Below are 24999 nucleotides of genomic sequence, written 5' to 3'. Positions count from 1 at the left end.
TGAAGCACCACAATTAAAAAAAAGAGAGGAGCCGTCCACTGCTGTTTTTTTGGTCCATAAAGATGTTGTGTAGCGGATGATCTGGGTAATTCAAGATGGCCTCGAACATCTTGGACAGTGCATCTCTCTACCACCTCCTCCAGTGTGTCCTACCTGGCTCCAATCACAGAGCTCTTTTGACTAGTTTGTCCAACCTCCTTGCATCTTTGTGTCTGGTGCTGCCTCCCCAGCAGACTGCAGCATAAAACAACAGCAGTAGGCCATATTGCAATTTCGATAAAATTCCGATTAATTGTTCAGCCCTAATTCAATTACCAAAAGTCTGTCTTAAATCAGCAGTCAGGTTTTCCTCTCTGTAATCTTTCCTCCTGTTCATACTGACTATTACAACCTTCTAATGTGCTTTCAATGTAAAGTGATTGAGGACTGTATCCTTCCTTCCTTCCTTCCTTCCTTCCTTCCTTCAACTTTTAAATCCATGTTTACACAGAACTGTGGGTTTAGTCCTCCATCACTTCCATTATAAACATTATGAAGGGATCCTCTAATGGTCAGTATGAACAGGAGGAATCATTACAGCTGGTTAATCCTGGTTGATTTGGGTGACAGCTAACGGTGGTGTTTCAATAACACAGGTCCAGATTTCTATTGGAAATGACGAACTTCAACTACTGACGGCAGAAAACACACCTTGAATGACCACCTGCAAGATGGCTGCATAACAAAATCTCTCCCAACCAACCCTGACGAGATATCTACGTGAAACCCCGAAAACTCGCAATTTTTTTCATCAAATTATAGCAATTTTGAAATGGGTGTTTAATGCAAGCAAAAAACAAATCCAAGGAAATCACAACGCAAAACAGGACGAGTCAACACGCCAGTGCAACTCAGAGGCTAACGCGGGTGCTAACGCTAACAAGCTAACAAGCTAACAGAAGCAACCTCGCAAACAATGTCTGCAGGCGAGAACATACACTTGGAAATGATCCTCTTCAGGGTTCAGCTGAGAAGTTTCCATCAGGACAACAAAGAGCAGTTGGAAGAACAGACTGGACGAGGCAGAAGACACGATAACAAGAGCGGAGGAAAAAATTCAGAATACGGAGGACATCCTGAAGGAAATGATCAAGCTCCAAACCAAGAAATACACCAAGAGATAAAGTTTTATCTTTTCACAGCAAATCCAAACAAGATATTTGCTGATTGTTTTAATAAAGATAAACTAAAGTAGACATTAGTCCCTCATAATAATCACAGCACTAATGTTCAAATATCGTCCTCTGTCTAACGTGACATCACATCCAGTAAAGTTCCTTATGAATCATTTGTGTGCAGGTTCACAGTTTGAATCCCCGGCAGGAAGGTCGGACTCTGCCGGTAACAATGAAAACCACTTTACAGGGAGGCCAAACACAGAGTGGAACAGCTGTTACTGAAACCCTGCAGCTCATTAAAGTTAGAAGAGACAAAGGTTAGATATAAAGAAGCAAAGGGCTGATAGACGATGTGGTTTAACATCAATGGAGATGAGATGAGTTTACTGTAGAGATGTTAATGATTCTTTACGGGGTTTAGTTTATAAAATATATTAACCTTCATGTCGTCCTCCCGGGTCAAATTGACCCCGTCTGTTTTGACTGTTCCTTCTTTCCTCCCGTCCTTCCGTTCCTTCTTCCTCCTTCTTTTCCTTCCTTCTTCCTCCCTTTCTTTCCTCCCTCTTTTCCTTCCTTCTTCCTTCCTTTCGTCCTCCCTTCCATCCTTCCTTCCTCCCTCCCTTCCTCCTTCCTACCTTGACTCGAGGACAACAGGAGGGTTAAGTGATGTTTTAAAACACTGACATTATTCATTTATTAAAATATTAGATAAAGAAAAGCTGGAAAATACTCATATATATATATATAAAGCTGAAGAAGCAAATGTTTGTCTTCTTCACTTCATGAGGGATTTAAATGAGTAATTATTTAAGATACCAGTAGTTTTATAAACCCTTATCTTTTATTTATTATGCTTTAATATCCTTCTCCTGCACTAGATGAATGATTTAAAGCTACATTTTCGTAATAATGCAATAAAAAATAAGGACTAAAAAGAGGTCAAATTATTAATAAAATACAAAAAATAACAAATTGCATATAAACAACATACATTTGACCAAATAAAAGGTCAAAATATTATATTTTTTGCCAAATCTGGGTCCAAAAAGGGCAAATAAACTGACATTATCCTGCATGAAGTAAAATCTTTTGTTCCCCCTGAAAGCTTTCTGAGAAATAAACGATCCTAACAATGAAGATATGTTTCATCTGCAGCGATGCAGAGATTAAAGATGGAGGAGTTTACCCTGAGATCGGATCAGGTTGTCAGCTAAGTGCCTCACATGCTTTAAAAAAAAAAAAAGGAGAGAAAGGAGAGAGAAAAGAAGAAGCAGCTCCTGGTGTACGGCTCCTTCCTCCCCTGCAGCAGTATGGAGGTAATAAGGCTCGTTGCCAGCCTCTGCCCCGGAGAAATAACCAGCCGGCCGAGGCAATAAATAGAGTGAGAGATTCTCGCTGACACGGGCGGCCGGGCGAGCCCATTAAAACCTGACCTGCCCGACCTTAGAGGAGCCCAGACTGAGAGTACGCCTACTCAACCACCTGCTCCTCCTCTCCTTCCTCCTCCTCCTCCTCTTCCTCCTCCTCGGACTCTGAGTGAGGAGCGAGGAGGTACATGTAGGAGAACACTGCTGGAGGCACAATGGAGTTTACTTCATGCTCATAAATATGAAAATATAATATGTGGAAATGATTATTTCTCCAAGGCTGCACAATCCTCTAAATACTTTTTATACAATCTAATATTAAATCTAGACTTTAGCATTATGTTTTTCTCTAATATGGTTTTTTAATAATAATGATAAAAACATTACACACTATGTTTATTTTGTCTATTTTTTGGAGTTGAACCTGCATTAAATTACACATAAAATGCATCAATAGTGACAATAACTGCATGTTAAATGTGCTTCATTATATAATTAACCCTCCTGTTGTCCTCGAGTCAAGGAAGGTAGGGAGGAAGGAAGGAAAGGAAGGAAGGAATGAGGGAAGGAAAGGAGGGAGGGAGGGAGGAAGGAAGGGAGGAAGAAGGAAGGAAAAGAGGGAGGGAGGTAGAAGGAAGGAAAGGAGGGAGTAAGGAGGGAAGGAAGGAAGGAAAGGAGGGAGGAAGAAAGACGGAGGAAATAAGGAAGGAAGGTAGGAGGGAGAAAGGAAAAGCGGTAGATAGGAAGGAAGGAAGGAAGGAACGAGGGAATGAAAGAAGGAGGGAGGGAGGAAAGAAGGAAGGAAGGACAGAAGGGGGATGGAGGGTGGAAAGAGAGAGGAAGGAAATAAAGAGAGAAGGAGGGAGGAAGGACAGATGGAAGGAAGGAAGGAAGGAAAGAAGGAACAGTCAAAACAGACGGGGTGTAGTCGCTTATTGGAAAAAGCAGCAAAAAATATTCAGCTGTCTCATTTTGCAGTTTTATAAATGCAAACTTGGATCCAGATCTGCAGAAATAAATTAATCAAATCTAAATCTGACAGAAATAGTTTAAAGATTTAGAGATAATAATGAATCCTAATAAAACAACGTGTAAATATATATATCAGGATGATATCCATCAGGATGATCTGAGGAGGTAATTAAACAAGCATCAGTAGCAGAAGTCTGACATGACATTTTATAGCAGCTTCATACCTGGAATGACATTTATGATTCTGTAATTAATGACTTTGTGTTTCGAGACGCTTGGCGGTGTTTTCGTCTGTCGCCATGGTGACGGAGTCTCAGAGTGATGATATCCAGCATCCCGACCGTCTCCGGCTGAATCCACCTGGACTCTTTTATATGATGTAATGTTTGGTCCTTGTTGTTTTTAAAAGCAGGGTTATATGTCATGTGATCAAGTTTTTATTACATCATCTATTTTAACGTTGTTTTTTTTTTAACTTTTCCTCCTTTTTAAAGTGTAAAAACGTTATCAGAACATTAAGATATCAACTTTCTCACTTTATTTAACGTAATGAACATTTTCTCAGAGTGCTAACTGATTTGTTATTAGTGGATTTCTCATTGTGTTAAAGCTAAATGCTCTTCTTATTATCATTAATCATACTTCTATTACTGTTGTTGTTGTTGCTGTGTGTCTCCCTTTCTCTCTGTGTGTCTCTCTCTATCTCTCCTTCCTACTTCCTCTTTTCTTCTTTCTTTCAGCCCAGTTCTACTTGAGGTTTAATCCGTTAAAGGAGAGTTTGGTCTTCTTAAAAATTAAAGAGCACAGTCTAGACCTGCTCTATGTGAGAACCCTTTTGTTGTGATTTGAGTCTATATAAATAAACTGAATTGACGCCTTCGAAAATGACTCACATTAGACTATTTCCTCTTATCGGACATCTTTATTAAAGTTTAGGCAAATAAAACTTCTTATTTAATGTTGGACAAAAGATCATTTTTATGGCCTTTAAAGTCAACACTGATTACAGCTAGTAAAAAGGACAATAATGGCGACATCAGATGTTAAAATCTTAACAGTTAGCACGTCCAAAAAAGGTGCTAAAGGTTTGTTTGTCTACATGAGTTGAAGTTGTATAAGTCCACTCTTAAAGGAGGTGAACTTAACCTTCGTGTCGTCCTTGCTCCCTTCCTTCTTTCCTTCCTCCCTTCCTTCTTTCCTTCCTCCATCCCCCTTTCTTCCTTCCTCCCTTCCTCCCTCCTTCTTTCCTTCCTCCTTTCCTTCTTCCTTCCTTTCCTTCTTCCTTTCCTCCCCTCCTTCCTTCCTCCTTCTTTCCTTCCTCCCTTCCCTCCTTCCTTCCTTCCTTCCTCCTTTCCTTCCTTCCTTTCTCCTTTCCTTCCTTCTTCCTTCCTCCCTCCCTCCCTCCCTCCCTCCCTTCCCTCCTTCCTTCCTTCCTTGACTCGAGGACAACAGGAGGGTTAAAGGAAAAAGATTTGGAAGAAAAATACAGACAGTAGAAGTTCCTGGTAAGTTTTTAGTACCATGAACAAGCTTAAAGCATCTGTTCATACATCCTTCTCTGCTTAATGACATTTTTCTTTTTTTTTGTCTTTCCCAAATAGTCAGTGTACGTTTGTGTTTATCAGAACAGAAAAACACATTTTGGACAAAAAAGTCCAAATTTCACACTGAGATGTTAAAGTAGAAGAAAAAACAACTTATTCTGCCATTAAAAACACTTTAAATTAAAAGGACTGGATTTAAATAACACAAGTTAAAGTGAGTTTACTAAAGTAATTGCAGCTGTAATTATAACACATGATTGAGGGGTGAAAAAAAATGACCCAAACATCCACTGAAATAAATCCTGCTTTATATTATTTGAAGTATTTAAACAAAAACAAGCGATGATGTCATTAGCGTGATGAAGACAAATCTCTATAATAAACAAACACATTCATCCTGCAACACAAAAACATTATTGTGCTCAAATATACTGATAATTAAAGTACAATGCACACACACACACACACACACACACACACACACACACACACACACACACACACACACACACACACACACACACACACACACACACACACACACACACACACACACACACACACACACACACACACACACACACACACACACACACACACACACACACACACTACGTCTCCTCATAACAGTAGCAGAAGCCAACAGGGACGCTGCAGTTACACAACATTACGTCATATGTGTGTTTCCATTGTTATGTCTGGCTCGTGTTGTTTGTCAGTTAGCTCGCCGCCATCTGTGGCTCTCCTCAACAAATGTCCCGCTTTTTATAAACTCGTCCTCCATTTTCCAGGAGAAAAGGATAGGAGGAAGGAAAGAAGGAAGGAAGTGAGGAAAGAAGGAAAGGAGGAAGGGAGGAAGGAAGGAAAGGAGTAAGGAGGGAGAGAAGGATAGGAGGAAGGAAGGAAGGAAGGAAGTGAGGAAAGAAGGAAGGAAGGAAGGAAGGAAGGAAGGAAGGAAAGGGGTAAGGAGGGAGAGAGGGAGGGAGGAAGGGAGGAAGGAAGGAAAGGAGTAAGGAGGGAGAGAGGGAGGAAAATAAGAAGGACGTAAGGAGAGGAGGAAAGGAGGAAGGAAGGAAGTGAGGAAAGAAGGAAAGGAGGAAGGGAGGAAGGAAGGAAAGGAGTAAGGAGGGAGGAAGGAAGGAAGGAATGAGGAAGGAAGGAAGGAAGGAAAGGGGTAAGGAGGAAGGAAGGAAAGGGGTAAGGAGAGAGGAAACTGAATGAACTCTGATGGATGAGGAGGACTCTCACTCTCTCTTTCTCTCTCTCTCACTCTTTCTTTCTCTTTCTGGCAGCGGAAGAATTTAAAGAACGCTGTAGTGAAAATGTTTTAATAAATTGAGGATTGTTGCGCACGAGAATCAAACATTTTAAAAAAAATAATAAACTCGCCGCCATCTGTGGCTCTCCTCAACAAAAGGGGGAAAAAAAACACTAAACTAAACAGTCGGTTTGTGCTGAAAGAGCTAAAAGTGACGAGCCCCCCCCCCCCCCCCCAACCCCCCAGCTCTCCATATCTCTGATGATGACGTAAATGGCGATGGCGATCAAAGAGACGTCCTGTCAATTCGTCCCGCTTTTTAAAAACTCGTCCTCCATTTTCTCTCCCCAAAAAAACAGATTGTATTTTTTTTAACATCAGAAGAGCGAGATGAATAAATCAGCAGCACTGAGTGAATGTACAATAAGAAAACATCATGAAATGGACTGAATGGACTCTTTGATGGATGAGGAGGACACTCACTCTTTCTTTCGCTCTCTCTTTCTCTCTCCCTCTCTCTCACTCTCTTTCTTTCTCTCTCTCTCTTTCACTCTCTCTTTCTTTCTCTTTCTGGCAGCTGAAGAATTTAAAGAATGCTGTAGTGAAAATGTTTTAACCCTCCTGTTGTCCTCAGGAAGGAAGGAAGGAAGGAAGGAAGGAGGAAGGAAGGAAAGGAGGAAGGAAGGAAGGAAGGAAGAAAGGAAGGAAGGACAGGAGGGAGGGAGGAAGGGAGGAACGAAGGAAAGGAGGAAGGAAGGAAGGGAGGAAGTGAGGAAAGAAGGAAGAAAGGGAGGAAGGAAGGAAGGGAGGAAGGAAAGGAGTAAGGAGGGAGAGAGGGAGGGAGGAAGGAAGGGAGTAAGGAGGGAAAGAGGGAGGAAAATAAGAAGGAAGTAAGGAGAGAAGGAAAGGAGGAAGGAAGGAAGGAAGGAAGGAAGTGAGGAAAGAAGGAAAGGAGGAAGGACGTGAGGAAAGAAGGAAGGTAGGAATGAGGAAGGAAGGAAGGAAGGAAGGTAGGAAAGGGGTAAGGAGGGAGGAAACTGAATGAACTCTTTGATTGATGAGGAGGACACTCACTCTTTCTTTCTCTCTTTCTCTCTTTCTTTCTCTTTCTGGCAGCTGAAGAATTTAAAGAACGCTGTAGTGAAAATGTTTTAATAAATTGAGGATTGTTGAACACGAGAATCAAACATTTTAAAATGTCAAGACGACCGCCGCAGGAATGTTTAGACAAATGTTTCTCTTTGCCGCCTCGATGAATCAGAGCTCTGTTATCCTGCACGCACCAAACCACCGGCTGCTCATCTGCATCTGCGTCTGACGACTTTCTATGGAAGTCATCAAGATGTCTGGTTAGATTTAAAAAAAGGGGGAAAGCTCAACCACGGGATTTCCCTTTCTGTTCTACTGCAGTCTGAAGTGTTTCAAAGAGCTTCTTCGTTTCATTTTGAGATGAAAAGTAAACGTGTTCTCACTTTTCTTTGAGTTTCTGTTGATTTCTTTAAAAAACTGAGAATATCTTGTGTTTTCTCTCTCTGTACGATGCATAGACTGTATATAAGAAATGGACGTAACATCCGTGATGTCACCCATTGGTTTGTGGACTGCTGCTCGGAGGCCAATAGTTTCGGATCTGAGCAGCGCCATCTTGAAAATTTCAGGTGCATGCTGGGAAAAATAAAAACACAGATTTTACTTATATGGGCATCAGGAGGAGCATGATGGAGGGGCACTACATCTTATTTTCTTCCTTCCTTCTGTCCTCCCTCCCTCCTTCTTTCATTCCTTCCCTTCCTTCTTTCCTCCCCCTACCTTCCCCCTTCATTCTTTCCTCTGTCCTTCTTTCCTTCCTTACTCTTTTCCTTTCTCCCTCCCTCCTTCCTTCTTAACTCTCTCCCTCCTACCTTCCTTCCCTCTTTCCTCCGTCCTTCTTTCCTTTCCTCCCTTCCTTACTCCTTTCCTCCCTCCTTTCCTTCCTTCTTCCAGCCTTCCTCCCTTCATCCCTCCTTTCTCCTTTCCTTCCTTCTTCCTAGACTCAAGCACAACAGGAGGGTTACATTTACTATTGAATATTTTTATTTAATTTCATAGATAAGGTCGATGACAACCAGCAATCGTGTTTTAAGTAAAATAGTGATAGTTTATAATCATCACAAATATAAATGTGATGATTCAGAAGAGAAAAATCAAAAGTCAGACAGATATAAGTCTGTTTTTAAAGCCTCCTTTCCTCTTCTTCACCTTCACCTCACCATCATAAACACATTAACGCTGCTGAACGCTTCCTGCCGCTCCGCTCTGCTTTCACCTCGTCTAAACGTAATTTCCATTGACCCGACGGTGCGGAAGTCTCTTATAACAATAATACGACTCCTTGAAAAAGGAAATTATATTTAATGTTTCAAACCTGGACGAAGAGATCCAGCAGACTCAGGCTCAGAGAGGCTTTTTGGTCTTTTATGTGGATTAAAAACATATTTAATTTTAAGTTTTTATTTATTATTATATAAGATGGATATTGTTAATTATGTGAGAGGATTGTATTTATGGTCAAGATGGAAAAAAACGTCTGAAGCAGCAGAAAAATTGGAATTACTTTTCTGCCATTTTCATACTTTGCAATGTTATCCAGTGGGCCAGAGTCGACCCCCTGGTGGACCGTTTATGACCCTCTGACCGTATGTTTGACACCCCTGATTCAATATTAAACTGACCCAGGAGAAAAAAAATTATTTAGACCCTGAGACAGAGAGACTGAGATTTAAGCAGTAAACTTCAGACAATTTAGTCACTTTTATGTGTCTTGACCTGTAAAACTGTGTTTAAGATATCTTCTACTTTAGTGCATGCAGTGTTATTAACCCTCCTGTTGTCCTCGAGTCAAGGAAGGAAGGAAGGAAGGAAGGAAGGAAGGAAGGAAGGAAGGAAGGAAGGAAGGAAGGAAGGGAGGAAGGAAGGAAGTGAGGAAAGAAGGAAGGGAGGAAGGAAAGGAGGAAGGAAGGGAGGAAAGAAGGAAGGAATGAGGGAGGAAGGAAGGAAGGAAGGAAGGAGAGGAGGAAGGAAGGAAGGAAGGAAAGAAGAAGGAAGGAAAGGTGGGAGGAAGGAAGGAAGAATGAAGGAAATGAGGGGAGGGAGGAAGGAAGAAGGAATGAAAGGAGGGAGGAAGGAATGAAGGAAGAAGGAAGGAAGGAAGGGAGGAAAGAAAGGAATGAAGAAGGAAGTAATCGAGGGAGGAAGGAAGGAAGAAGGAAGGAAGGAAGGAAGGAAGGAAAGGAGTAAGCAGGGAAGAAAAGAGGAAGGAAAGGAGGGAGGAAGGAAGGAAGGAAGGAAGAATGAAGGAAGGGAGGGAGGGAGGAAAGAAGAGGACAACAGGAGGGTTAAATTAACAGAACTGACGAAGCTCTCTGGTGTCAAACTGAGAAGCTTTTGCCAAGATGTTAATTTTCATTTGCTTCAGTGTTATGAGGCTGCAGCATTTCCTGTTGTTTTTTCTCTTAATGTCTGACTGTGTGCCAGCGCTTTACTAGAATAGGTGTGTGTTTCCCCTCAGCTAATAAACGAACGTCAATCAAACAAACATAGCAACACAATAAGCTGTTCATGTTGTTCTCACTAAGAAAAACAAACAGCAGCTGCTTGTTCAGAGTTTATTAACCTTCACATAATGTTCATATTCTGACCTGACTCAGTATTTCCTCATAATTACTGTTAATACCAAACTTCTGAACCACAATAATTCATAACCTCAGTCACAGATAAACATGATTTATCCTTAATGAAGCTTTCAGAGAGCAAAGAGAGAGAGAGTTCATTCTTTAGATTCTATGATAAAAAACGATATAAAAGACATTATATTATGATCCAATGTTACATAAAACATAAGAGCTATTGCAATGAATTGATTTAAATGTGAATTTTGGATGAATATGCATCAAATATATTTCCTTTTTTGTATATTCTGGGTCACATTGGAGGAAGATATCCAATTTCAGGCTAAAAGAAAAACGTATTTTTACAGCTTTGATGTAAAAATGGGTTCAAATTTGACCGTTGAACAGTATGTAAGGGTTAATTAAAACCTTCAGAGTTAAAGTCTTTAGCGGAAGAATATAATTCATTCACAAAAATATCAAAAACAAGACAAATGACGATGTCGAATGATTGATGATGAAAACCTTTCTGCACATTTTGAGTCAAGCCTAAACACTGGCTGACCTGGGTGGCACTGCTGCTAAATGCTTGCTGTATATATATATATGTGTGTGTGTGTGTGTGTGTGTGTGTGTGTGTGTGTGTGTGGGAGAGTGGTGGGCTGCTGGGGGTTGGGAGTGGAGGGGCTGGAGGAGGAGGGGAGGAGGGGGGGGTTTGAAATCTGCTGTGACGTAACAGCCAGAGGCGAGCGCTTTCCTGCCTGCTAAACGGTAGCTGTCATCTCCCGTCAGGCTGGCGGCGGCAGACGAGACGGCTTCCCCTTCCCTCCTCGGGCCAGAAGACGCACATCATCTCCAATCACAGCCGGCTGCTGTGACGGCCCGCTGCAGACGTCTCACCAGAGAGACTGACTGCTACCGCACACACACACACACACACACACACACACACGACAGCCTGATTTCATATTCCACACCACACTGCTGCTGAGGTAGCTTAGCTTCTACTGACTCAGTGAAAGTGTGTGATTGGCCGTCCGTGGAGAGAGCGGCCCGAGCTAGAAATAAACATCACACTCTTCTTCTTCTTTGGTGTCTGCTGTGTATCATTGATGCCCGTCTCCCTGCGCTGTCATCGCCTGTCTGTCTGTCTGTCTGTCATCCAATCAGTCGCTCTCCTCCTCCTCTGAGAGGTTACATCCATCCGGCCATATGGCAGTCAAGCTCTACTGTACCGCTCCAGGCACTGAACACACAACACACACACACACACACACACACACACACACACACACACACACTATACACACACTCTCAGGCCTGCCCAGCTGTCCCAGCAGCAGCAAAGAGGAAACGAGTGGAAAAATGGATAAATTCGTGACTGGATTAACAGAATAAATTAGTAATAGGTCATTATTAATTAAAGGGCCAATACGCCTGTTTTGTGATAGTTCAGCAGCACAAGATGGTCACATGTTGGAAATCGGTGTCAGTTGAACAAAACCAGTAAATAAAACATGCATTTAACAGGTGTTGGGATTTAGCTACTTATCTCCCCTCCCCCGACACACTATCTCTCTCACACACACACACACACACACACACACACACACACACACACACACACACACACACACACACACACACACACACACACACACACACACACACACACACACACACTTGTACAAAGCACTGAGGAGCCTCACTGGAGCTGCAGGAGCTATTCTTTGTTTAAGTTATAGGCTCTGACCAAATTCACTCCTTCATTCACTCACTACTCAGATAAGTCAAGTCCATTTGTGTTTATATATATATCAAAATTCAAACATGTACCTCAGGAGGCTTTAGAGTCTGCACAACATCAACTATCCCGAGACCCTCGACCCCTTTTTATACAAAAAAAAAAAGACCAGTGCTTTCTCCAATCACATACTTCCTGATTTATTTAAAGAAAAGAAATCTGAGTCTTCACTATAAAAGTCTGAGCTTCACATCAAAAGGTGGAAGTGTGTCACGGCTCCAACAAAAGGAGAGTTCTGACAACCTTAAAACAAAGGCTGGAAAGTGTTACGCAACCATTTCTAAAAGAAGTTTGGACTCCAACAGTCGACTATCAGGCAGATTGTGTAGAAATGGGAGAAGACATCCGACACCAGTGTTACCGTCCGCAGGAGTAGTTGGACAACCAAAGGTCACAACCAAAGAGCAGGTGTGTAATAGTCTGGGAGGTCCCAAGGGAACACAGGCTAACATCTAGGGAACTAAAAGCCTTTATTGCAGCGGGCTACAGTCAATGTTCATGAGTCCATCATAAAGAGAATGGCAGATAGGGCTGGGCAATATATTGAAATTATATCGATTAAGTGATATGAGACAAGATATCGTAATATCACGATATGTCATCAGAGTCGTCTTTTCCTGGTTTTAAAGCTGCATTACAGTAAAATATGTAATTTTCTGAACTTACCAGACTGTTCTAGTTGTTCTGTTATTTACTTTTTACCCACTTTGTCATTATATCCACATTATTGATGATTATTTATCAAATATTTCATAGTATAAATATTTAGTGAAAGCATCGACAGTCATCTGTACGATATTGTTGTAATATCGATATCGAGGTATTTGGTCTAAAAATATCGTGATATTTGATTTTGTCCATATCGTCCAGTCAAAACATTACTGCTGTCTACAGTTTGCTCAAGACCACCTGGATAATAATAATGAAGGAAAGAAGGAGGGAGGGAAGGAAGGAAGCAAGGAAGGAAGGAAAGAAGGAAAGAAAGGAGGGAGGGAGGAAAGAAGGAAAGGAGGAAGGAAGGAAGGAAGGAAGGAAGGAAGGAGGGAAGGGAGGAATGAAGGAAGGAATGAGGGAGGGAGGGAGGGAGGGAGGGAGGGAGGAAGGAAGCAAGGAAGGAAGGAAGGTAGGAGGGAGGGAGGGAGAAAGGAAAAGAGGAATGGAGGAAGGAAGGAAGGAAAAAAGGAAGGAGGGAGGGAGGGAGGAAGGACAGACGGATCAAAGGAAGGAAGGAAGGAAGGAAAGAAGGAACAGTCAAAACAGACGGGGTCAATTTGACCCGGGAGGACGAGGATACTTGGATCGGTGCTGGTATCATCATTTTTTAAACCAATACCCAGCCTTAATGATGAGTAAACACTGGATTCAAACATAAGCTCCTCCTCTCATCTGTGAAACATGGTGCTGGTAGCATCACGGTTCGGGCCGGCAGCCATTTATGGAGCAAATTCTACAGAAAAATGTCAAGATATCCGTCCACGACCCGGAGCTCAGCAGAGAGTGAGTCATGAGAAAAGATAACAAAAACACAAGCTGCTCTAGCAAAGGTTACAGCAAAACAAAGTTAATGTTTTGGGAAAGCTGAGCCAAAGTCTTGACCTTAATTATACAGATATACTGAAGGAAGGACCTGAAGCCGGCAGTTCATGCCAAGAAACCTTCGAAACATCTGTTCTGTAAAAGAGGAACGGGATAAAACTCCTCCGAACTGATGTTCAGGGCTAATAAACAGTTACGAGTAATGTTTCGTTGGAGGTTATTGCTGAGAAAGATGATCACACCTGTTACTGAAAGCAAAAGGTTCAACATACTTTTACCTAGTTTCATTTATTATTGAGTTTTAGGACTTAAAAATCTTGCTTAGTGTAAAAAAAAACAGTTTTATTTACATTTTTCATCATTACGGAGCCAAGATGGCGTCCGGTGAAGGCGATAGGTTTCCACACTCAACTTTATGACTGTTTATTTTTATTCAGTGCATCATCCAGCTCATTTATAAGATGGAGGGAAGGAAGGAAGGAAGGAAGGAAGGAAGGAAGGAAGGAAGGAAGGAAGGAAGGAAGGAAGGAAGGAAGGAAGGAAGGAAGGAAGGACGGAAGAAATGAAGAAAGGAAAAAAAGACAGGAAGAAGACAGGAAGGACAGAGGGAAGGAAGGAAAGCAAGAAAGAAAGAAAGAAAAAATGAAGAAAGGAAAAGAAGACGAAGGAAGGAAAGATGGAAGGAAGGAAAATAAGACAAGAAGGAAGGAAGGATGGAAGAAATGAACAAAGGAAAAGAACACAGGAAGGACAGAGGGAAGGAAGGAATGACAGGCGAATAGAAGAAAGCAAGAAAGAAAGAAAGAAAGCAAGAAAGAAAGAAAGCAAGAAAGCAAGAAAGAAAGCAAGAAAGAAAGAAATAAAGAAAGAAAGGAAAAGAAGACAGGAAGGAAAGATGGAAGAAAGGAAAGAAGGAAGGAAGGAAAGATGGAAGGAAGGACAGACGAACCAATGAAAGGAAAAGAAGACAGGAAAGAGATGGAAGAAAGGGAGGGAGGAAGAAAGTAAGAAATATAGGAAGTAAAGAAGGAAGGAAAAGAACACAGGAAGGAAAGTGGGCCGGATTGGACCCCTCGACGGGCCTGTTCTGGCCCGCGTGCCTCATGTTTGACATCCCTGAGCTAAACAATCACTTTATTCTTTCACAAATTAAGAAAAAATCGGTTTTAAGACTCGATATCAGAAAAAAAAGTCCTTTCTGAGTGAAGATCCCCCACTCACTCAGAGCTGTGAACGCTGGCGGCTGCTGGGATCAAACCAGTGACCTCATGGTTTGAAGTGCTGCCTCTCGACTCATTAGCATCGCAAAAAGACAAACACAAAGGGGGTTGTAAAGCTTTCTTTCTTCCGCAGATCTGACTGCTGAGGAAGTAAAGTGTGAGGATGAGACTTTGCATTTTCTTTCATCCTTGAAGGACTCCTCTGTGGACAGAAGAAGATGAGACAGATGCTGCTCATTTAAAAGACTATAATTGACTCAGCAGAGCGGCTGTCAGAGCGCAGATCTGTCACAGAGTGTCTACCACGCCCCGAAAATGCTGAGAGCTGAGATTTTAGGTGCAGTAATTGCCGTTAGCGAGGAGGATGGATGCTAGAAAATGTTTTAGGACAACAACTTCTTGTCAGGGGAGCAGCAGCGGTTTTTCTTAAACGCAGACTAACTGCTACAAAAATGAGATGTGAAAGAGTGTTAGATCTTTAATCCTCCTGTTGTCCTCGAGTCAAGGAAGGAAGGGAGGAAGGGAGGAAGGAAGGATGGAAGGGAGGAAGAAGTAAGGAAAGGAGGGAGGAACGAAGGATGGAAGGGAGGAAGAAGAAAGGAAAGGAGGGAGGGAGGAACGAAGGATGGAAGGGAGGAAGAAGGAAGGAAGGAAGAAGGAAGGAAAGGAGGGGGGAAGAAGGAAGGAAGGGAGGATGAAGGAAAGAAAGGAGGGAGGAAGGGAGGAAGAAGGGAGGAAGGGAGGATAGAAGAGAGGAAGAAGGAAGGAAAGGAGGAAAAAGGAAGGAAAGGAGGAAGAAGTAAGGAAAGGAGGGAGGAAAGAAGGAAAGACGGAGGAAAGAAGGAAGGTAGGAGGGAGGAAGGAAAGAAGGTAGGAGGGAGGAAGGAAACAAGGAAGGAGGGAGGAAGGGAGAAAGGAAAAGAGGAAAGGAGGAAGGAAGGAAAGAAGGACAGAGGAATGAAGGAAAGGAGGAAGGACAGACGGAAGGAAGGAAGGAAGGGAGAAAGGAAAAGAGGAAGGAAGGAAGGAAAGAAGGACAGAGGAAAGAAGGAAATGAGGAAGGACAGACGGAAGGAGGGAAGGAAGGGGAGAAATGGATTATTCAAAGTGTGAAAAAGCTTGGCTAAAATCTAGAGTTTCACACTTCAAACAACCCCCTTTCCCCCCCCAGATGTGCTCAGGCAATAAAAGCAGCAGAGTGGTTTGACAAGAGCCGGAGAGCTGCAGCTCGCTGAGGTAGTTAAGGTCGGGGGCAAACGTCATTGATTGGACTAAGTGCTCCGCTGAAAACAGTGTGCCTCAATCAATGCTGCCTCTAATGGCGCGAGGGAGGCCGAGAGCTCCCCGAAGACCTCGGCTGTAGACGAATGTGACAAAAGTCGTGTAGAGGTGTCGGAGTGGCGTTGTTCCTGACGCTGCGGCCGAACCCTAACCCTCTGTAAAGGCTTCAGTTTCTCCTCTGATTGCACGAGTAAATGAAAATGCCATCGCTCAGACGGGTCGATGAGGCAGGAGGGTGAAACAGGGTGAAAGATATAAAAAGGAGTTTAAACAGGGACAGCTGACATCAATCACAGCAGCTTTTCAAACACAAACACACAGATTTAAAATGTTTGAGAGAGAAACACATCAAGTTAATAATCTATTAAATCTGCAGCTGTCACCATAGACTGTATATAAGAAATGGACGTAACATCTGTGACGTCACCCATTGGTTTGTGGACTGCTGCTCGGAGGCCAATAGTATCGGATCTGAGCAGCGCCATCTTGAAAATTTCCGGTGCATGCTGGGAAAAATACAAACACGGATTCTACTTATATGGGCATCAGGAGGAGCATGAGGCGCCCTCCTGAACCTGTGAACCAATCAACCTGTCAATCACGACGTAGCCACGCCCTAATGCATACCCTGCTTTATCGTCACATATAAAATCAGGGAGGCCAAAATGTCCCAAATGAACATCATACTGCATTGAAGAAGGCTTTAAACTAGCGATTGAGACCATAAACACATTTTGAAAACGTTTACTGAGGTTAGAAATCAAGTGAGAAGTTGGTGAATTCTCCATTGACTTGTATAGAGACGGAAGTCCTTTTGACCCCAAAACGGTCGCCCCCTGGTGGCCTTTTGATAGAATGCAGTTTTAAGTTACTTCCCGCCTGGCTTTGACATATTTCTAACTTCATTCATTACTGTTACTGAATATATATGAACAAAATCATTAATTCATAAACTAATAACTAAGCAGTGTGGGTTGATGGATAGAAATATTTTACACTTTTGCTGTAATTAATAAAAGCATGAAAGTAATTAGTTTATTCTGGAGCTGCGATGACTGGCGATTAATTTATGAGTCTAACAACAGAAACTAGTTTGATCATTTATTAATTGTGAAAAGTCATTTTCAAGAAAAAGTACCAAAAGGATTAATCAATATCAGGCAGTTTGTCAGTGTAAAAGGAAGAAAATGGATGTTTTAGGTCCAGTATTCATCACAGTATACTTTTCATATGATTATTATTTGGAGTTTTTGGAAGTAAAGTTAATTATTTTGTATATTTGTATTATTAAACAGGTTTTTTTGGATGCAAGTCGAAACCTGCATCCATTTAGCTGCAACCCACCAGATACATTTCCTCATTTTTCCATGTCTAGGAAAGTTAACGTGGGCTTTGTGCAGATGTTAACGTGCAAATTAGACACACAGACCGTCTTCACATGTGCTCCACTCTCAATGATGTATAAGCAGCAAAGTGTTGCCTGTTTTCAGTCTACTTCCATGTCCGTTTTTGGAGGTTTTACGGTCGTTTAGTGGGATATAAACACATTTTTATACAGATTCTACATCCCAAAGTTGTTCAGATTGATGCTACAAGAAGCTAACAGAACTTAAATACAACTTCCTCTTGTGACGTCGAGAGCTTAAAATTCAATTCATTGTTTTTAAAAAAGGAAAAAATCTTCAAGTTTCTGATTCCAGCTTTTCAAATGTGAATATTTCCTGGTTTCTTTAGTCGTCTGAGATGATAAACTGAATATTCAGATAGATACTCAGCAGCTACATTTAAAGTCAAGACCTCTGCACATAACATAAAAACACATCTGTAACTATCCACAGGAGAAAAACACACTAAAATACCCTAAAATGTACCAATAAAACCAAAATATATGTAATAAATTATAATATAATACTGATAAAAGTGTCCTGCAGTATCTAAAAAACATCTAAAAGATATAAAAACACTTTAAAACCTCATATATATACACATCTCATATGTTTGGGTTATGGACTGTTGGGTTGCATCTTGGCTTCAGGAAACACTGATGGAACATCTTAGCCACCGATCGACTAATCCATTAAATCCATAACGAAAATAATCTTTAATTGCAGCATTTAAACTGCGACTATGTTTCCAAACTATCTCCGTTTTATTTTATTTGCTGCCATGTTTTCTTTTTGCATTTTGTTCTCTTTTCCTTTTAGAGAGAGAGAATCCAAAATTACAGCCTCTCTACCTTCCTCCAGTGCCGTGCCCTCTACTAACAATGTCCGCAAAAACTGCACACACACACACACACAGACACACAGATGAAAGACTCAGTGCTAATGACAAGGTACCCTGTCCACTTAATACTTCAAAGATTGAACTGAGGGGGGCCATGATATCCCACCCCCCCTCCTCCCCCTCGCCTCCCATATCCACCATAATTAACTGAAGCCTGAACCAAACCAGAACCAGCCTGACTCCGCAGAACCTCCATCTGCATGCAGCTCCCTGCGGACGTGGACACACATTAACGCACACTGGTCACGCACACACACACACACACACACACACACAGACTTAAATGTAACCAGAGATGAGATGTCCATTTCCACACACACACAATGAAATTACACACAAATAAACAGACTCACAAACAAAGCCGGTAAATACCCAACATGCACAGAAATTGTCCGTATCAACCAAACAAGGTCCAGGAAATAAACTAAAAGATCAAACTGAGTAAAGACCGATGACAGGAAGCTCAAGAAGCAGCAGACTGGGTTTGAGAGGCCGACATGTTCAGTTCATATAGAGAGAGACGAGGAATAAAGAAGAGATGGACACAGCTTCCTTTAACCCTCCTGTTGTCCTCAGGTCAAGGAAGGACAGGAGGAAGGAAGGAAAGAAGGAAAGGAAAGGAGTAAGGAGGGAGAGAGGGATGGAGGAAAGGAGGAAGGAAGGAAAGGAAAGGAAGGAGGGAGGGAAGGAAGGAAAGAAGGAGAGAAGGAAGGAGAGAAGGAGAGAAGGAAGGGCGGAAGGAAAGAGGAAGGAAGTAAGGAGAGAAGGAACGACTGAACGAACGAATGAACGAAGGACGGAAAGGAGAAAGGGAGGAAAGAAGGAAGGAAGGAAAAGAAAGGAGTAAGGAAGGAGGGAGGGAGGAAAGGAGGAAGGAAGGAATTAAAGGAGTAAGGAGGAAAAGAGGAAGGGGAGAAGGAAGGGAGGAAGGAAGGAAGGAACGAATGAACGAAGGAAGGAAAGGAGGGAAGGAAGGAAGGAAAGATGAGAGAAGGAAGGGAGGAAAGGAGTAAGGAAGGAAGGAAGGAAGGAAAGGAAAGGAGTAAGGAAGGAGGGAGGGAGGGAGGGAGGAAAGAAGGAAGGAAGGAAGGAAGGAACGAATGAACCGAGGAAGGAAAGGAGGAAGGGAGGGAAGGAATGAAGGAAAGAGGAAGGAAGTGAGGAAAGAAGTATGGAGCAAAGAAAGAGGGAAGGAGGGGAAGAACAAAGGAAAAATTAAAGAAAGAGGGAGGAAGGAAGGAAATAAGGAACAGTCAAAAGAGATGGGGTCAGTTTGACCCGGGAGGACGACAGGAGGGTTAAAACCATCATTCCCTCGGTGAGATCAGCCTCAATCACGGCCGTGTTTCACATTTTAAAGCCGATTCCGACGTTAACGACCACAAACACGCCGAGCCTCGTGATACATCGACTCTCTGCTGATGACTCAAACTGATGTCACTACATAACAAAAACCTATTTAAATAAAAAGAAAAGAGAGAGAGGGACAGACTGACATTTATAATCAACATAAGAGCTGATGGTTCAACAGCGCTGTGATTCACCACCGCTCGGTGACTCGGCGGCTCTTGACCTCATCTTTGTCGTGTATTCCCATGACGACGGGATGAGGTCAGCAGGCTCTTGAAGAGGGCGACATTTTAATCAGGGTGGTTTGACCCTCAGCTGTGGATGATTTCAGACAGATAACGCCTCCAAACCTGGATGTTTTTAGGTGTTCTTTTTGGGGTATTTAGATATTTGTAGATATGGAATATTCATTTAGCTCGGAACTCGGAACTCGGAACTCGGAACTCGGAACTCGGAACTCGGAATGACATCACAGTTTGAAGTGTTCCATTTCAAGAAGTCAGAAAAACCAACCAGTGATAGCCAAAAACCAGTTGATAAAAATGCATTTCCTCGATATCGATATTACAACAATATTGTAGAGATGACTGTCGCTGCTTTCACTAAATATTTATATTATGACATTATTGATAAATAATCATCAGTAATGTGGATATAATGACAAAGTGGGTAAAAAGTAAAAATAACAGAAACAGCTAGAAACAGTCTGGTAAGTTCAGAAAATTACATATTTTTACTGTAAAGCAGCTTTAAAACCAGGAAAAGACAACTCTGATGACATAGAGATATTACGATATCCAAAATCTAAGATGTTATTTTGTCTCATATCACAATATCGATATAATATCAATATATTGCAGAGCCCTAATTTTGTGCATATAAACACTTTTTGAGGTAATGGCTGGAGAGGTTCTTTCAACCTTCCGAGTCAGAAATCCAACTTCAATGGTCATTCCTGTTGAAATTTCCAACTAGGAATTCAGATATTCCAACTTCCTCATATATATGGAAATGCACCATAAGTAACATTACTGCTTTCATGATGGTATGTTTCTTCCAAACCTTCCAAACTTCCACATTGGAAATCTAAATCTAAATCTTCAGAGGGTAATCTAGTTGAAATTTTCAACTGGGAAGCTGGAAATTCCAACTTCCAAGTGCAAACTGAACGCATCATAAGCAACGATACTGCTTTCATCAGGCTGTTGAAGTTCCTTATAGCTTTAAAAGCGACACTTAAGTGTTTATTCAAATATAAATATAAAAAGGAGTCTCATCTCTCAGAGGAACTTTTTTAGTTGTTTTGTATCTAACAAAGAAAACAAGCATTTTAAACATCATTTACACTTCAGCTGTTAGACATTATTCTCCAGAGGAAACATAAAGGAATCAGTCTTCCAAAAAAAAAAACAACACCTCAATACTTAGATACTGCTGCAGGGATTCAAACCTGCGACCTCTCCATTGTAGGTTTTAATCCAACCATGAGGCCACTCCTCCCCCTCCCCCCCTCTCTCTCTTATCCATCAAAACACACTTCACCTCCTCCTCTCCTGACTCTCCGTCCTCCCACTCAGCCATAAAACACAGGTTTCCTCACCAGGACAGATGTAGCTGCGTGACACTATTACCTCGCATCCATCAACGCCTCTGCACACCCAGATAAAGGGGGGGGGGGGGGGGGGGGGGGGGGGGGGGGGGAGAGGAAGAGGGGGGGTTGGAGGGTGTGTTGAACATCCTACTTGTGTAATTGGGTAATTATAGGCAATGCATGATGGATCCCTGTATTTGTTGTACTTTTGAAACAGTTAATAAGTCACACTGACGGAGGAGGGAGCGATTCATTCCTGCAGTTTGTTTTTCACAACGAGGGAAAAACATTCATTCTGTTTTTAGGGGGTTTAATTCTCTTCATATTACCAGACTGTGAGCAAAAAGCCTGTAAACTGTCCACAAAACTCACTTAAAAACAAAACAACAAAAATATTGATTTACTAGCAAATATTGTGCATGTAAAGTCTGATATATATATATATATATATATATATATATATATATATATATATATATATATATATATATATAATAAAAATAAATTAATATTTTCTTTGTCTGCATAGAAAATGGGTTTAAGTATAAATGCTTTAATCACAATCTCCTCTAGCCCTCCTGTTATCCTCTAATCAAGGAAGGAAGGAAGGAAGGAAAGAAATGAGTAAGGAGGGAGGGAGGGAGGAAGTAAGGAAGGAAGGACGGAAGGAAGGAAGGAAGGAAGGAAGGAAGGAAGGAAGGAAGGAAGGACAGGAGTAAGGAGGAAGGAAGGAAGGAAAGGAGTAAGAAGGGAGGAAGGAAAGGAGGAAGGAAGGAAGGAGTAAGGATGGAGGGAGGAAGGAAGGAAAGGAGTGAGGAGGGAGGGAGGGAGAAAGGAAGGAAGGAAAGGAAGGAGTAAGGATGGAGGGAGGAAGGAAGGAAAGGAGTGAGGAGGGAGGGAGGGAGAAAGGAAGGAAGGAAAGGAGTAAGGAGGGAAGGAGGAAGGAAGGAAAGGAGAAAGAAGGGAGGAAGGAAAGAAGGAAGGAAGGAAGGAAGGAAGGAAAGGAGTAAGAAGGGAGGAAGGAAAGAAGGAAAGGAGTAAGGAGGGAGGGAAGGAAAGGAGTAAGGAGGGAGGGAGGGAGGGAGGGAGGAAGGAAGGAAAGAGTAAGGAGGGAGGGAGGAAGGAAAGGAGGAGGGAAAGGAGGAAGGAAAGGAAAGAAGGAAGGAAGGAACGTTTAAAGATACTTAAAAATATAAAATCTTTAAATATTTTACTTTATTTAGCTTCATAGCGGTAAATCTTTGCACTGTTCTCCTAACAGGCTTCATTGTTCCCAGGTTTTTATCCATCTTTTCTTTCTTTCTTTCTTTTTTTTCTTACAGTAATTTGGTTCACTTAAGTTTAAACGCTGTAATTCTTGCCTGGACACAAACACTGTTAGAGGAAACTCTCCGGAGAGGCGAGCTCCAACGTGAACGTGCTGCTAAATAAACAAAACATCAGCACACAAATTGCAGCTTTTTTGGCATAAACCCCACACGTCGTCTGTCTCAGGGGTTATAAAAATAAATAAATAAATAAAAACACACCTCCTTCATGTCTGCAGACGACTTAAAAAAAAGGAAGGGAGGAAGGAAGGAAGATAAGACAGATGGAAGGAAGGAAGGTAGGAAGGAAGGATGGAAGGAAAGAAGGGAGGAAGGAAGGATGGAAGGAAAGGAGAAAGGAAGGATGGAAGGAAAGAAGGGAGGAAGGAAGGATGGAAGGAAAGGAGAAAGGAAGGATGGAAGGAAGGAAAGATGGAAGGAAAGGAGTGAGGAAGAAGGAAGGAAAGGAAGGAAGGAAGGAAGGAAAGGAGGGAGGAAGGAAGGCAGTAAGGAAGGGAGTGAGGAAGAAGGAAGGAAAGGAGGGAGGAAGGAAGGCAGTAAGGAAGGGAGGAAGGAAAGAAGGAAAGAAGGAAGGAAGGAAAGAAAGGTGGAAGGATGGACAGAGGGAAGGAAAAAATGGGAGGGAGGAAGGAAAGAAAGGAGGGAGTAAGGAAGGAAAGAAGGAACATCAGCACACAAATTGCAGCTTTTTTGGCATAAACCTCACGTCGTCTGTCTCGGGTAAAAAAACAAAAACACACACACCTCCTTCATGTCTTCAGACGACTTTAAAAAAAAGAAAAAAGAAAAAAAAGGGTGAAATGTAATAAAGGGATGACAAATTTCACACACGCAGCTCAGCCAATTTCATTCTGGCACAGAGTTAATTCCCACAATTAAACCTGAGAGAGCTTTCTTTAACTTGATTATGGGTTATTATGGTGATACAGTGCTTTAGGTACCAGACACACAGTGGAAGGATGAAACGTATCACCGCGGCAACCATAATCAGATCATCATCCTCCAGGGTGCCGACGCTTTTTATATATACAGATGTTTTGCTCAATCAAAACCAAATAATGCCTCAAATGTTACACTTTAAAAACACTTTTAAATTGCTTGTATATTCAAGAGTTATTAAACCCTCGTCATCATCTGCTTGGATCACACTCAGAATGATCAAAATATATGTAGAAAAACCTAAAAACAAGCCAGCAAATGAGATTAAAGCGCCACGGATATCAGCTGAGACCAAAATAAAACAGACTTATCTAAATGTGTTTGTTCTGCTTAAAATTCAAGCATAACTTCTTTAACCCTCCTGTTGTCCTCGAGTCAAGGAAGGAAGGGAGGAAGAAGGAAGCAACAGAGGAAGAAGGAAAGAAGGGAGGGAGAAGGAGGAAGGGAGGAAGGAAGGATGGAAGGAAGGAAGGAAATATGGAAGGAAGGGAGGAAGAAGGAAGGAAGGAAAGATAAAGGATGGAAGGAAGGATGGAAGGAAGGAAATAAGGAAGGAAAGATGGAAGGAAGGAAGGAAGGAAGGAAGGGAAAGATAAAGGATGGAAGGAAGGAAGGAAGGAAGGAAGGACGGAAGGAAATAAGGAAGGAAAGATGGAAGGAAGGAAGGTAAGATAGAAGGAAGGAAGGAAGGAAGGAAGGAAGGAAGGAAGGAAGGAAGGAAGGAAGGAAGGAAGGAAGGAAGGAAGGAAGGAAGGAAAGAAAGAACAGTCAAAATCAGACGGGGTCAATTTGACCCGGGAGGACGACACAAAGCTTAAAAGCATCCCAACGTGATAAAAACATGGAAAATAACTGCTTAAAATAAAAAGAAGCCCCATCTGCACTCACCGTTCTCCTTCTCCTCTCCCATGCATTTGCTGATGGACTCGTTGAGACCCAGAGTGGCGGCGGTCGGCATCCTGCCCAGGATGTTGGCCAGCGTTGGGCCTTTTCTCTTCGGGATGCCCCCCTCCTCTCCTTCCTCCTCCTCCTCTTCCTCCTCTGGCGTCTTCTGCTCGAGTTTTATCAGAGCCTCCAGCGTGAGATCGCCGAGCTCTTTGCCAAAGTGTTTGGCCACGGCCTGAATCACGTCTTCTTCTTCATCTTCCTCCTCTTCTTCTGCTGCTGCTTCCTCGCCGTCTTCCAGCTTAGACGACGTGGAGATGATGTCGTCGATGTCGTCTCCAACTTCTGGGAGATGGACGAGAGGGAGAGTTTGGGACAGAATTAATGTTGTTGTTTAAGGAATGAAAGGAAAACAAGAGGTTCAAGAAAGGATGGAAGAAAAGACGGAAGGAAGGAAGGAAAGGAGGAAGGAAGGATGGAAGGGAGGAAGAAAGAACGAAAGGAGAGAGGAAGAAGGAAGGAAGGAAAGATGGAAGGAAGGAAGGAAATATGGAAGGAAGGAAGGAAAGATGGAAGGAAGGGAGGAAGAAGGAAGGAAGGAAAGATGGAAGGAAGGAAGGAAGGAAGGAAAGATGGAAGGATGGAAGGAAGGAAGGAAAGATGGAAGGATGGAAGGAAGGAATGAAGGAATGAAGGACAGAAGGAAGGAAGGAAAGAAGGAAGGAAAGACGGAAGGAAGGAAGGAAGGAAGGAGGGAAAGATGGAAGGATGGAAGGAAAGACGGAAGGAAGGGAGGAAAGATGGAAGGAAGGGAGGAAAGATGGAAGGAAGGGA

General features: G+C 42.2%; 1 protein-coding gene across 1 annotated transcript in view; it reads right to left on the bottom strand.

Moving 5' to 3' along the window:
• LOC134001234 (transcription factor IIIB 90 kDa subunit-like) overlaps positions 1 to 24999 on the bottom strand; it is a 153935-nt gene that overhangs the window by 55312 nt on the left and 73624 nt on the right. Inside the window, exons 12-13 of the mRNA XM_062440802.1 lie at positions 24169 to 24510; positions 18198 to 18282 (exon numbers count right to left, since the gene is read on the bottom strand). Coding sequence (XP_062296786.1) covers positions 18198 to 18282; positions 24169 to 24510 — 427 coding nt within the window. The remainder of the gene's footprint in view (positions 1 to 18197; positions 18283 to 24168; positions 24511 to 24999) is intronic.

The sequence above is a fragment of the Scomber scombrus genome, chromosome 19, assembly GCF_963691925.1.
Source record: "Scomber scombrus chromosome 19, fScoSco1.1, whole genome shotgun sequence".
Classification (NCBI taxonomy): domain Eukaryota; kingdom Metazoa; phylum Chordata; class Actinopteri; order Scombriformes; family Scombridae; genus Scomber; species Scomber scombrus.
This window is presented reverse-complemented; position numbering and strand designations above follow the sequence as displayed.